Raw genomic sequence first — 15,498 nt, 5'->3', positions numbered from 1 at the left:
TTGTCCTCTGCAAACTTGTGGAAAACCTTAACCAATTCACCTTAGAGCCTCAATATTTCTCCTGTGGACTGCCTTTCATTCCTCAGGCTCAAACAACAATGAAAAAAATGTGATTTGAGTCATCCAAGGATGCCAAAATAGCGTTTCAATGGTGTAAATAATTTTTTTAAGTACTGAATTCTTTGGCAATGGGTTAGAGAGAACTGCTGCTTGCAGAAGTGCACAGGAGTGCATAACAGTGCACAGACCATAGGAGGCAAGGATGAGAAACTACAATTTCACATTTACTTGGTTGGAAAAAAAATTCTATGATTTTTAACAATATTTTCCCTGACCTTTGTATTATTAACAGAATTTATCTGCAGTCATCCAATGAATGGAATGACGTGTTCAAACCTGTCTTGTTTAGAACAATTCTGTGTGCATATAAACTAGAGCCTTAGTAGAAATACGTTTTTTACTTGCCTTTGTACACACATGTCCTTAGGCAAACCAGTTTTCATGGAGTAGGCTCCAATTTGTAACAACCTTACTAGATCAGAGAAGTGTCACATAGGGTTTCCTAGACTATAATATTTAGGGAAGCAGACTGCCACATCTTTCCCTTATAGAGAGGCTGGTTGGTTTGAACCACTGACCTTTCGGTTAGCAGCCAACTGCTCACACCCTGCACTACCAGGGATTCTCGTGTGTGTGTGTGTGTGTGTGTGTGTTACATATACTTTCTCTTTAAGGTGCACAAGTACACTTCCATCTCTATGCTCACAGCTCACATAGTATTCGGCTCTCTTTTCATTGATAACAATTCTTTTTTGAGATTAGTTGCAATTAGTTTTTCAATCATAACCTATGCTCATCAAATATGTGTCTTTGAGACATAATCTAGGGCATCCTTTATGAAACTTCTCCTAAAAATTCACTACTATGTCATTTGTATGTGGGAAATGATCCTTTTCTCTTGGTGTTATTGGGGTCTTCAGTCTAGATGGTCTGAAGCAGGGATGTGAGCCTATGTGATAGTAAGGGTTCCAGGTTATTCTGTCACTCAGTTACACTGCCTCGGCAAGTCACTTGGCCTTTCCTGGAGCTCAGATTCCTTTCCTTTGTAGAATAGATGAGCCTTCAAACTAAAACCCTGCTCTGCAATGGGAAGATGGGGCCCCTGGTCTGAAATAAGTCAACAGAATTACCTGGGATTCAGATGTAGGTTTAAACATATACAGACTTTGAACCAGGAATTAACTGTAAATATTAATGAATCGTGAATGAATAATGGGGAATGAGATAGGGCTTGAATAGAAGCTGAAGGAGAAAAACAAAGAAATCATTTTGCCTTAATCCAGATTTGGGGCTTGTTACTGACCTCCTTCTCTGTGTGTTTGGATTATAGCCAAAATTAGAAAGTGATTCTTCAGCTTTAAAGTAGGGAATTTTAGGTATATTCCAGGTTTTTTTTTTTTTTAGTTCTATGTATGATGTAACATCATTAAATGGAAGAAATAAATATTGGTGTAGGTGACTTGGCTGGAAAGCTTGTTCAGAATATTTAAAAGTGGAGAAATAAAAAGTAGCAATTTTTTCCTTGTTTCTATAACACTAGCCAGTGCTTTATAAAAACCCAAACTGGATTTTAGGTTATATCAAATAAATCCCATTGACTAAATCTGCAGTTTGTTGCCATGGCAACCTTCACTTGGAGCTAATTAGGCGTTAACTAGGACACTTGAAGAGATCGAATCTGTCCTGGAATTGAACAGGGTTTTATCCTGTGCAGTGTTTTGATAGGTGACTGTATACAGGGGTCCAGAAAATGTGCCTTGTTTTGATACGGGAAATAGTGAATCTTGTTTTCTTTCTCATTTCCTTCCTTCCTCCCTTCCTTCCTCCCTTCCTTCCTTCCTCCCTCCCTTCCTTCCTTCCTTCCTTCCTTCCTTCCTCCCTCCCTTCCTTCCTTCCTCCCTTCCTTCCTTCCTTCCTTCCTTCCTTCCTCCCTTCCTTCCTCCCTTCCTTCCTTCCTCCCTTCCTTCCTTCCTTCCTTCCTTCCTCCCTTCCTTCCTCCCTTCCTTCCTTCCTCCCTTCCTTCCTTCCTTCCTTCCTTCCTTCCTTCCTTCCTCCCTCCCTTCCTTCCTTCCTCCCTTCCTTCCTTCCTTCCTTCCTTCCTTCCTTCCTTCCTCCCTTCCTTCCTCCCTTCCTTCCTTCCTCCCTTCCTTCCTTCCTTCCTTCCTTCCTTCCTCCCTCCCTTCCTTCCTTCCTCCCTTCCTTCCTTCCTTCCTTCCTTCCTCCCTTCCTTCCTCCCTTCCTTCCTTCCTCCCTTCCTTCCTTCCTCCCTTCCTTCCTTCCTTCCTTCCTTCCTTCCTTCCTTCCTCCCTCCCTTCCTTCCTTCCTCCCTTCCTTCCTTCCTTCCTTCCTTTCTTCCTTTCTCTCTCTCTCTCTCTCTCTCTCTCTCTCTCTCTCTCTCTCTCTCTCTCTCTCTCTCTCTCTCTCTCTCTCTTTCTTTCTTTCTTGTTTAATACCTAAAGTATAAAATGGGAGGAAGATGGGGCTGTTTATTCCTGTAAACTGTTACAGTCTCAGAAACAGGGGCAGGGAGTTCTACCTTGTCCTATAGGGTTGCTATGAGTCAGCATCCACTCAATGGCAGTGAGTGAAAGTATAAAACAAGACAAGAAGCTCAGAACACAGATTCTAATTTAAAGTGGGAGGGCGGCAGAACAGGTGTTCCAATCACGCCTGGCTTGCAAACTTTGTGGTTGTCCTAAAATGAGAAACACTGGCCCAGAATGGCTGACGCGTTTAACCTGTCATTCATGTACAGTCAGACACATCGGGGGCTTTACACCATAGGAAACGTACAAGCCAGCCCGAATATGAGATACAAATACTTTATTAGAAGTGATAACCTACTGATGAAAACTTTTCTAATATGTTTATAAAGGCATCCAAGGTTGATTCAGCAACCAATTTCAGATTAAGATCAATGAACAGATGAATTTTGAGAAGATACTATGTCAACAGTTTTTTAGGCTTGGGGAGGTGATGATATAGAGAAATAAGTACAATAGGCTCCATGGAGCAGGTTAACGATTATACGAGCCTGGCCATATAGGTACTCCCCCCGATGGCACTCATATTGAGCCTAGCCATTGTGAAACACTCTCCCAGCAAATTGAAGCTTACAGTGACACTTCAATCTCATAGCAGAGTTCAGTGGTAGAGTATTGGACTGAAAAGACCCATCAATCTGATATTCAAAACTGTTGCAAACAATCGGAATCTACAGATTTCTCATAAAAACATCTAAGAGGAATCATTTTATAATACCCAGCAAACCAGCTTTTAGGTCTTCGTTCCCCCCATTACTTTGCTCTCAGTTTCTCTCTAATAGCAGCACTGTGCTACAGTGTCTGTTAGTTCTTCTCCTTTCTTGCTCTGGTTCCGCTTTTCAACATGGAGTTGAACCTAGCCTTTCTAACCTCTTACGTTTTTAACATTAGCCTCATAATCTGCCTGCAGCGCTCTACAAGGGGATTACTGCTGCGGCAGATTTGAGGTGCAATCTAGAAGGTTCCACCTCAGAGCAACCCTAGGCAGAACAGAGGGAAACACTGTCCGATTCTGCACCGCCCTCACAAGTGTTACTATGTTTGAACTTGTGGCTATAGCCACTGTGTCAGTCCATCTCACTGAACACCTTTCTCTTTCCTGATGACCATTTTTTTTTTAATGAAACATGATGTCCTTCTCCAGGGGCTGGTCTCTCCTGATACTGTATCTCAAGTACTTGAGACAAAGTCTTGCCAGCTCAGTTCTAATGAGTGTCTAGTGATCTATGTTTATTCTTCTGTCAATTCATAGTAATTTCAATATTCTTCACCAGCACTATTGATGCATTTGATTCAAATGCATCAGTTCTTCTTCAGTCTTTCTGGTTCATCGTCCAACATTCACATGCCTATGAAGTGATTGAAAATATCAAGGCTTGAGTCAGTTGCATGTTAGTCCTCAAAGTGACATTTTAAAGAGGTCCGTGCCTAATGCACTGTGCTGTAGGATGTGGTTTGCTGCTTTCGTGAGCACTGATTATGGAGCCAAGCAAAGTGAAATATTTGACAACATCGATCTTTTTTTCATTTATTATGGGGTACTATATTAGTCCAGTTGTAAGGCATTTTGTTATTGTTTTAAGTGGAATTATAATCTACACTGAAGGGTTTATTCCTTGATCTTCTTCACTAAGTGTTCCAATTCTTTCAGGAAGCCATGCTGTGGTAACCATATATCACAGGTGTTGCTAATGACTCTTCGGCCATCTTTTTCTTCATATAGTCCAGTGTACAGACTACCTAAGTAGAGTGAAAAGATTCAATCATGACACATTTTTCCTTATTTTAAACCATAAAGTATTCCCTTTTCCTATTCAGACAGTTGTCTTTTAGGTCTTTGTACTGGTTCTACATGAGTTCAGTTCAATGCTGTGGAGTTCTCATTCTTCACAATATTATCCAGAGTTTTTTATAACCCATATAGGCCAATAAAACACAAGGAAATGTCTTTCTGGTGTTCTCTGCTTTCATCCAAGATTCATTTAACACCAACAATGATATCACTCAATCTACACCCTTTTTTGAATCTGGTTTGAGATTTTGGTAGTTTCCGCTCTGTACATTGTCACAACTGCTTTTGAATTATCTTCAGGAGGTTTTTGCATTTGATAATAATAATGTTGGTAAATAATTTGTCTTTTGTTTGGGTCACCTTGCTCTGAAATGGGAACAGATATCTTTCAGTTGGTTCCAGGTAGCTATCTTACAATTGTCTTAGCACAGACCAGTGAGTGCTTTCAGCACTACATTAGTTGTTGGAATATTTCACTTGGTATTATGTCTATTCCTGGGGCTTTGTGTTTTTGTCCCCAATATTTTTAGTGCAGCTTGAATGCCTTGTGTCTTAATCATATGCTGCCTCTTGAAATGCTTGAATATCCATTATTTTTGGTTAGTGACTCTTTTTTCCCATCTTCTTTTGATGCTTGCTGCATCAGTCAATATTTTGCCCATAGACTCTTTCCCTGTCGTAATTTAAGGCTTGACTGTCTCCTTCAGTTCTTTCAAGTGGAGAAATGCTAGACTTGTAATTCTCTAAAGCGTATGAATTTTAATAGAGAATGTGCAAGGACAGGGATAAGAGTTCAGAGTACCTTATGCCTCATCCTGGGGACTCAGGTTGGGTGAGGATTCCAGGAAAAAAAGACCAGTACATTAATAGCTTATAACCTCAGGAGAGGCATAAGACTGTCTCGTTTGGTAAAGATGTATAGTTTCAGAAACCCAAAGGGGCAGTTCTACTCTGTCCTATAAGCTTTCAATGAGCCAGAATCGACTTGATGAAAATGGGAAAGTGAAATGTCTTAACAACAAGATAAACCTCATCATGATGTGTTTCTAATTTCTAGAACATGATCATTGAATGTTGCTCTGAAATAACATCTCTACTTCTGATGGACAGAGAACAGATGCCCCTGAGAAAGGTATGCACGTCCCCTTCAGAACTATATTTAATTCACTCACAAGCACTGCTGTTGCTATGGAAATAAAATGCAGAAAATATCTATTATGAATATATCAAGGGCTTAACCCTCCTCAATTAATGTGAAAATGTAATAAACATGAGATTAGAATAGCATGTAATCTTGGTTAAAAATATACCTTGTTTAAAAACCCACTAGTACAAAAAGTTATGGAGAAATTAAATATATTAAACTCATCTCAAACTTTCTTTTCAAAATACGACCATAACTTATGACATAGAAAATATCTATAAATAAACTTTAAAATGTTTACATCGATAAGATTATATTTTACATGCACTATGTTATTTCATTGTTTTCACTCAACAGTATGTCATGAAGATTTTTTCTATTAAAACGTTTACATTCTTACATTTAATGGTTACGTAATAGTCTCTTTTATGTATTTGTTGTGCCAGGCATTATTATATAGTGATATCCTTAGCGATATACCTTGAAGTTGTTAAAGGAGCCCTGGTGGTGCAGTGGGCTGCTAACTAACGGTTGTACAATTCAAACCAACCAGCCACTTAGTGGGAGTAGATACAGTCTACTTCTATAAAGATTTGTAATCTCAGAACTCTAGGCAATAGTTTTACTCTGTCCAATAGCAACAGAGTAAATTTACTCAATAGCAGGGGGTGGAGGTTGATGGGTTATACTATGTATGTATTTTACTCTTCTACATCATTTCCTCAAAATTAATTCTTAGAAATAGGATTTTGGAGTAAAACAGTATACACACATGATGAATATTTGCAAGTGGTCTTCCAGAAATGTTGCGCCAATTCTATCAACATTGATAAATGAAAGGTCCAATTTACCCCCACACTCAGCGACACTAGTTCCTCTTTTTCTCTCTGTCCTTTCCCAAGTGCCTATAGGGAGTCAATCATCAAGGGTGCACATTCATGTGCTTGACTTCTAGCTGAAAGATTGGTAGTTTCGGGCCACCCAGAGCCACCTTGGAAGAGAGGCCTGACAGTCTACTTCCAAGAAATTAGCCTTGAACGCCCAGTGGATGACAACTTTGCTCTGGTATCAACCTGAGTTGGAACTGAGTGACCAACATTGGTTAGTTGGTTATGGTTACGTGTTAGGTACTACTTTCTAGGCACCAAAGAGCCCACTGGGGTCATGTAGAGATGCCATTTCACTGAAGAGTAGTACAAGGAGGATTCAGAAAGTTTGTGGAAAATAGAATCAATGGATAATAGAATTTTTACACGAACTTTTTGAAGGTCCCTGGTAGATAGTAAACAAATCAATAAGCAAGATAGTATCAGATGTTGCCAAGTGCTGTGAAGGAAAAATGAAAGAGTGCTATGTTACAGCAGGAGTCATCAAGTATAGCTTGAGGACCACATCTGCCCCTCTACCTGTTCTGCAAACTATGTTAACAAATCCATGCCCGTGCATTTCATCACAGTTCTGCCTGTTCCTTATTTTTCAGAATAACAGCAGAGTTTAATTGTGTCTACAGAGATTGTGTGGTCCCCAAACCTAAAATATAACTTAGACTTTCCAGGAACAAAACGTGGTGATCCTGTGAAAGAGAAAAATGGGGAGTGTGATTCCAGTTTTGTGTGCCCAGAGAATTCCTCAGCATTCAAGAAATACCTATCTCTCAGAGCAGTTGACATTTGAGGTTTATGAATAACACACATCAAATTTTCAACTTCAGTACATTTTTATTTTTGTGGGTAGTGTATTTCAAGAAATTTGTCTGTTTCTTTTATGTTTGCAAATTATGTGGAGGACACTTTTCATAGTATTCTTTTTTATATAAATAATGTTATTAGGGGTTCTTACAGCTCTTACAACAATCTATGCATCAATTATACCAAGCACATTTATACATATATTGCCATCGTCATTTTTGAAATAGTTTCTTTCTACTTGACCCCTTGATATCAGCTCCTCTTTTTCCCCTCACTCCCACATCCTCCCACCCTTGGGAACCCTTGATATATTATAAATCAGTTGTTCTCAACCTTCCTAATGCCATAACCCTTTAATACAGTTCCTCATGTTGTGGTGACCCCCAACTATAAAATTATTTTCTTTGCTACTTCATAACTGTAATTTTGCTACTCTTATGAATCATAATGTAAATATCTGATATGCAGGATGTGTTTTCATTATTACAAATTGAACATAATAAAAGCATAGTGATTAATCACAAAACAAGATGTAATTATATATTATGGAATATTTCTTTCTAATTACAAATAAATGAATTTTGCCTTGAAGCATGGTATAGCATGGGTAACTGTCTTAATATAACAGTAAACTACATTTGCTACATTTTGCAACAGTCTGCATAAAAATCCAATGTCAGTGCGAAGGTTGAGATAGCTTCTTTTTTAAAAATCATTTTATTAGGGGCTCATACAACTCTTATCACAGTCCATATGTACATCAATTGTGTAAAGCACATTTGTACATTCATTGTCCTCATCATTCTCAAAACTTTTGCTCTCCACTTAAGCCCCTGGCATCAGGTCCTCATTTCCCCCCTCCCTCCCCGCTCCACTCTCCCTCATGAACCCTTGATACTTTATGTTATTATTTTGTCATCTCTTGCCCTGTCCGATGTCTCCCTTCACCATTTTTCTGTTGTCTGTCCCCCAGGGAGGAGGTCACATGTAGATCCTTATCATCAGTTCCCTCTTTCCAATCCACCCTCCCTCTACTTTTCCCAGTATCGCCACTCACACCATTGGTCCTGAAGGGATCATCTGTCCTGGATTCCCTGTGTTTCTGTTTCCTATCTGTACCAGTGTACATCCTCTGGTCTAGTGAGATTTGTAAGGTAGAATTGGGATCATGATAGTGGGGAGGGGGGGAAGCATTTAGGGACTAGAGGAAAGTTGTATTTTTTGGAAAGCTTTGTTTTATCAGTGCTACATTGCACCCTGTCTGGTTCGTCTCCTCCCTGAGACCCCTCTGCAAGGAGATCTCCAGTGGCTTACAAATGGGCTTTGGATCTCCACTCCGTACTCCCCTCGTCACTCACTATGGAAAGAATTTTTTGTTCTGATGATGCCTGATACCTGATCCCTTCAACACCTCATGATCATGCAGGCTGATGTGCTTCTTCCATGTGGGCTTTGTTGCTTCTGAGCTAGATGGCCGCTTGTTTACCTTCAAGTCTTTAAGACCCAGATGCTACATCTTTTGATAGCCGGGCACCATCAGCTTTCTTCACCACATTTGCTTATGCACCCATTTGTCTTCAGCGATTGTATCATGGAGGTGAGCATACAATGATATGATTTTTTGTTCTTTGATGCCTGATAACTGATCCCTTTGGCACCTCATGATCATGCAGGCTAGTGTGCTTCTTCCATGTGGGCTTTGTTGCTTTAAGCTAGATGGCTGCTTGTTTACCTTCAAGCCTTCAAGACCCCAGATGCTGTATATTTTGATAGCCAGGCACCATCAACTTTCTTCACCACATTTGCTTATTCACCCGCTTTGTCTTCAGTAGTTGTGTTGGGAAGGTGAGCATCACAGAATGTCAATTTAATAGAAGAAAGTTTTCTTGAATTGAGGGAGTACTTGAGTGGAGGCCCAATGTCCTTCTGTTACCTTAATACTAAACCTATAAATATGTGCACATAGATCTATTTCCCCATCCTCATACATGAATATATTTGCATATATACATATCTTTATCTAGACCTCTATAAATGCCCTCACCAGATCAGCATATCTGCATGTGGGTGATACACCTGGAGATGGATTGAGGAGTGGTATCTCCAATCCTAAGACCATGGGAAATATGTGTTTTCCGATAGTTTTAGGTGATCCCTGTGTAAAGGTCATTCTACCCCCAAAGGGGTTGCAACCCACAGGTTGAGAACCGATAAATCATTGATATGTTCATATCTTACATTGTCTACCCACGTTTCTGTTGCTTATCCCCCTGGGGTGGGGGTGAGGAGGTAATACATAGATCATTGCAATCTATTTCCCCCTTTATCACCCTTCTGCCCCCACCTTCTCCCTACCATCATGTTATTGCTACTCCCTTTACTGATCCTGAGGGGTTTATCTTTCCTGAATCTGTATGTTGTGTGTTTTGTTGGTGCTATACTGCACATATTATTCTTTTTTAAAATCCTTTTGATTTCCTTTGGTTCTGGTGTGGTATCGTTAATTTCATTTCTTATTCATGTTATTTATATCTCCTCTTTAGATCATTATGATCGGGTCCCCCTTTCTCTTCCCATCTTTCCCTTTTCCTCCTGGTATGGCTATTCTCAATATTGGTCCTGATGGTTTTATCTGTCCTGGATTCCCTGTGTTTCCAGCTTTTATCTGTACCCATGTACATGCTCTGGTTTAGCTGGATTTGTAAGGTAGAATTGGGGTCATGATAGTGGGGGGAGGAAGCATTAAAAAGCTAGAGAAAAGGTGTATGTTTCATCGATGCTATACTGCACCCTGACTGACTTGTCTCCTCCCCATGACCCTGTGTAAGGTGATGTCCAATTGCCTATGGATGAGCTTTGTGTCTCCACTCTTCACTCTCCCTCATTAACAACGATATGATTTTTTTTGTCCTCATCAACAATGATATAATTTTTTTTTGTTTTGGGTCTTTGCTGCCTGCTACCTGATCCTGTCAATACCTCATGATCACACAGGCCGGTGTACTTCTTCCATGTGGGCTTTGTTGCTTCTCAGCTAGATAGCCCCTTGTTTATCTTCAAGCCTTTAAGATCCCAGACACTGTATCTTTTGATAGCCGGGCACCATCAGCTTTCTTCACCATATTTGATTATGCACCCACTTTGTCTTCAGTGATCAGGTCGGGAAGGTGAGCATCATGGAGTGCTAGGTTAATAGAACAATGTGTTCTTGCATTGAGGGAGTATTTGAGGTGATGCCCAATGTCCATCTGCTTCCTTAATGCTAAGCCTATAAATATATGTACATAGATCTATTTCCCTGTCAAAATATATAAATATATTTACATATGTACATGCCTGTATTTAGATCTCTATAAATACCCGTTTCCTCCTAGTTCTTTCCTCTATTTCCTATTATTCTCCTCTTGTCCCACTATCATGCTCAGCCTTCATTTGGGTTTCAGTTATTCCCCTCGGTTACATTGCCCTTGATTAAGCCCTACCAGGCCTCCTACACCCTCCTTGCCATTGATTTTAGATCACTTGTTGTTCCCTCATCTCTGGGTTTGTTAACATCCACTTCCTTTCCCCCTCGCCCCCCTTCCAGGTCCCCTGAGAACCATTGGTCCTATTGTTTTTTCTTCTGGATTGTTTATCCCACCTAACTTATCTAGATAGACATGCAGAGGCAAAACAAGTCAGAGCAAAACAAAGCAACAAAAGAAAAGAAAACAACAATGACCCAAAAAAGAGAAAAGCCTATAAATAGTTCAAGGTCTGTTTGTTGACCTTTAGTAGTGTTTTCCAGTTGAGTTTGATGGGGTCCACAATCTGGCCCCAAAGTCTATTTTTGGTATTTCCCAGGCATTTTATCCCTTCGCTCCCCTTGCCACTCTGTTGCATGCCCCTAGTGTTTCACCCAGTGTGATGGGGTCAGATGGTGCATAGTTCCCACACTGTGTCTCCAGTGTTGTCCCCTGCAGCACTATGGTTTAGTGAGGGGCACTGTGTCTCATGGTGAGGCCGGCCATATGGTCCTCTCTGTGCATTGTCTGCTCTGAGCAGGAATATTACTCTTGGGGCTTGGTGGGCCAGGTTGTCCTCCCCTCCCTTTCCATCCTTTTCGTTTCTCCCATGCAGATCTCCCTATTGGTTCCCTGGTACATGCCAGTTATGTCGTACTCACGTCTTGGCGCATCGGGTTGAAGCCTGGTCTCTCACTCCCTTTCTTGTGGAGACATAAATAATACCTTCCCCTTGAGTGGATTAGTCCCCGATGCTCTGCTAGCCATGTCTTTTTTTCCCTATTTTCCCCCCTCCTATTTTGTTAGCTGCCATATGTATCCCTGGATTGGGTTTGGACCTCTCCCCTGGGATATATGTATATAGTAGCTTTTCTCCTATGCCCCACTTGTTTTTAAGCTTACCTCTGTAGACTCATGAACTTGTCCTCTTGTACTTGGCTTACTTCACTTAGCATGAATTCCTCCAGCTTTTTCCCATGCGGCAATGTGCTTCATTGTTGCTTTCTTTGTAACTTTTTTCATCTACAAATTTATACCCAGCTTTCAATCTTGTAGGTTAGTTTTACTTTGGATACTTCTGTATCTAGGTTGACTTCTGGGTAGTGTTGTCGTATATGTTTATCTCAGATTGTTATTCATCATTGTTGGTTCTCTGAAGAAATTCCTTTAGCATTTCTAAAAATTTAATCTAGCTTTTATAAATTCATTTAATTTTGGTCAGGAAATGTCCTAATTTTGTATTAGAAGAGTAATTTTCTGTGTATATGATTCTTGGTTGGAATTTGTTTTCCTCTCAGGATTTTATATTTGCTGTTCCATTTCTTTCTTGCATGCATGATTTCTGATGAGAAGTTAGGTTCAAAATATACTTGCAATTATTCGCCATTTTATGTAACTTTTTTTTTCTGAACTGCCTTCAGAAATTTTTCCTAATCTTAGGTTATAAAACATTTGATTATAATATGTCTCGGTGATTTCCTTTAAAGATATATACTATCAAAGATTCATTCAGCTTCTTGATACATATTTTCTCATGTTTTGTAATATTAGGAAATTTTATCCCAGCAACTCTTCAATAATTTTTTCTTTCTTTTTTATTCTTTTTGTTTTGTTTTGTTTTCTGGCCTGGGATTTTAGTCATTTGTTAGCAATATCTCTTGATAAGGTCTTATATAATTCTTTAGTTTTCCAAGTATTATTAATTTTTTTCTTTATTCCCTCTCTACCCTGCCCTATCACCCTCATGAACCCTTAATATATTTTATTATTATTTATACGTATCTTACACTGTCCAATATATTCCTTCATCTACAATTTTGATTTTTCTCCCCCTTGCGGGGGTTATACTGCCACATGTCTCTCCTGACTTCTGTGTATCAAAAGTTTTTTTCTGTACCACTGCCCATAGACAAGCAGGATTTGTGAATAAGACCTGAGTGGGGCGATGAAGGATTAAAGAACTAGACAAATATTGTATTTCACTGGTGCTATATTGCATCCTGGATGCATTGTCCCTTCTGTGTGGCCCTTCTGTGAGGGAATGTCTGGTTACCAACAGATGGGCTTTTGGTTTCCCCTCTGATCCCGCTCCTTCACACCCATGTGATTGTTTGTTTTTGAACTTCTGATACCTGTTGTCTTTGACTTCTCATGATCACACAGGCTGGGGCGCTTCTTCCATGTGGGCTTAGTTGTTTGCCTGCTAGATGGCCACTTGTTTGACTTCAAGTCTTTAAGATCCCAGAAACTATATCTTTTAATAGCCTGGAACCATCCACTTTCTTCACAACATTTACTTATACACCCAGTTTGTCTTCAGTGATTGTGTCAGGAAGGTGGGTATCACCAAGTGCCATGATATTAGAACAAAGTGTTCTTATGTTGAGTTAAGACTTAAGTAAAGGCCCCAAAGTCTGCTGCTGTAATATATTACCGTATAAATATATGTGCATAACAGTGGTACAGATAGGAAGTGTAAAGACAGCGAATCCAGGACAGATGATCCCTTTAGGACCAGTGCTGAGAGTGGTAATACCAGGAGGGTGGAAGCAGAGTGGGTTGGAAGGGGGGAACCGATTACAGGGATCTTTATATAACCTCCTCCCTGGGGTTTGGACAACAGAAAAGGGGGTGAAGGGAGACATCAGACAGTGTAAGATATGACAAAATAATTATTTATAAATTATCAAGGGTTCATGAGGGAGGGTGCAGCCAGGAGGGAGGGGGAAAATGAGGACCTGATGCCAGGGCCTTAAGTGGAGAGCAAGTGTTTTGAGAATGATGAGAGCAACGAATGTAAAAATGTGCTTTACACAATTAATGCATGTATGGATTGTGATAAGAGTTGTATGAGCCCCCAATAAAATGATAAAATACATATATATGTACATAGGTCAGTACTCCTATCTTTATGTATTAATATATTTACATATATACATGTCTATATTTATATCTCTATGTATAGTTTTTACTTCCTAGTTCTTGCCTCTATTTCTTTTAACTTTTTCTTGCCCCACTATTACACTCACCCTTTACTTGCCTCATAGTAATTCCACTCCACTAGATTACAATTGATCAAATACTACCAGGAGCTCTACACCCTCTTCGCCATTGATTTTAGATCCCTTGTTGTTCCCCTGTCCCTGACCTTATTGGCTCACTGCTCCCTTCCCCCTACCTTCTCTGTTATGCTTCCCACCTAGAAATATATATATAGAGAGAGTAAAGGAACAGGGTGAATATATATATATATAGTTGTTCCTCTAGCTGATTAGTATTATTAGTATTAGTATTATTGTTAGTATTATTAGTATTATGAGCTGATTAGTATTATGTTCCTCTAGCTGATTTGTCTTCCATATTACTAATTTGATCTTCCAATGATTTTTGTTCTGCTCCACTGTCCTTTTAAAATATTATCTAATTCTGAAATCTCGGTGTAAATTATCTGGATTCTTATTTGCATGGTTGTATGGTTTTGTATGTTTTTAATTTTTAAAATTGATTTTGTCAGTGTGACCTTGTAATGTTTTTCTGAATTCTTCTAAGATTATGCCTTTATTTCATTAGCAGATATTGGGATCCAGTCTCTGCCTCCATTGCCATCTGGTGTTCTTCCCTGTGTGTCTGTGTCACTTCTCTTCTTATAAGGACACCAGACATATTGAATTAGGGATCACCCTAATGTTCTTGATTTCATCTGCAAAGACCCAATTTCCAAATAAGTTCCCATCCCAGGTTTTGGATTTAGAACTTCAGTATACCTTTTTCATGAACACAAATCAGTTTAATTAATTAATATAATTTTAACTGAATTTCATTAGTAAAACTCCTTTTGGCTAAGATGAACGCTCCAGCCTCTCTCTCTTCCTCCTCTTTCCGCACCCCCTTTCTTTCTTGCACCAGCTAATAGCTGTCTGAAGAGATTCATAGACATGGACTCACATCTTCCTTCTGTGAAACTTCATCATTCTGTCCTCCAATGAGGAGTATCCTTTGTCTGTACATTCAGGAGACAGCCCCTTAATATTCTCATATTCTTTTGAAGACAATGCCCGATGACATCAGTTCCATGCTGCTTTTAAAACACGGGGCTGACTTTGATTCCATCCTCTCACTGTTCGCTTCTAACTGTCACATTTGACTAAGGGCAAACAGAAAGCCCTTAAGAAAAGTCCAGGCTATTAATGTGCTCTTCAAAATGTTAAGAAAAGGCTAAGCTGTTTATAGCGTTTTCAAGATGCTCATCTCTGGGAGCTTTGCTAGCAATCGTGTCGAGGTGAAATACACCCTCGTTCATTAAGGGACTGAGAGCCTTTATGTTATCGGTGCTTCCAAAAGATCGGTACCTGTTTTTTTCAGATGAGCAATTTGGGGTATAATGATACTTGGGTATAATTTAAACCAACATAAAATCATGAACCTGGTATTATGTATTTACTGTAAAAGTGTGCACTGCTTGATAAACCAAGCCTGCCTTCACTCTGGATATAATTGCACTTCAGTTTCAAAGGGACAATTTCTTGAAGTTTAGTCACTTTGCACAACTTCACAGGAGGTAAGAGGCAGGGGTATTATTAGAAAATGTGGTCATTGTAATCTCTTTTGCTGAAAACGTAGTTAACGCTTTAGTTTCATTTGCCTCCTCTGGGTAAATAACATTTTCCTTGAGAAAAGATAATCGCCCTTAACAATAGAATTGCCCTTTTCTTTTTGGGAAGCCACTTGATATTTTGGTATGTCACAGAGCTGAGTCGGTTGGTAAACT

The 15,498-nt window shown here is 39.5% G+C and overlaps 1 protein-coding gene across 1 annotated transcript in view; it reads left to right on the top strand.

The window, feature by feature from the left end:
- The window catches only part of CFAP54 (cilia and flagella associated protein 54), a 355,855-nt gene that overhangs the window by 320,620 nt on the left and 19,737 nt on the right, over positions 1–15,498 (top strand). Inside the window, exon 67 of the mRNA XM_075553212.1 lies at positions 5,453–5,527. Coding sequence (XP_075409327.1) covers positions 5,453–5,527 — 75 coding nt within the window. The remainder of the gene's footprint in view (positions 1–5,452; positions 5,528–15,498) is intronic.

Source organism: Tenrec ecaudatus, chromosome 6 (genome assembly GCF_050624435.1).
Source record: "Tenrec ecaudatus isolate mTenEca1 chromosome 6, mTenEca1.hap1, whole genome shotgun sequence".
In the NCBI taxonomy this organism is placed as follows: domain Eukaryota; kingdom Metazoa; phylum Chordata; class Mammalia; order Afrosoricida; family Tenrecidae; genus Tenrec; species Tenrec ecaudatus.
Note: the sequence above shows the minus strand (reverse complement) of the source record. Positions and strands in the feature narration are given on the sequence as shown.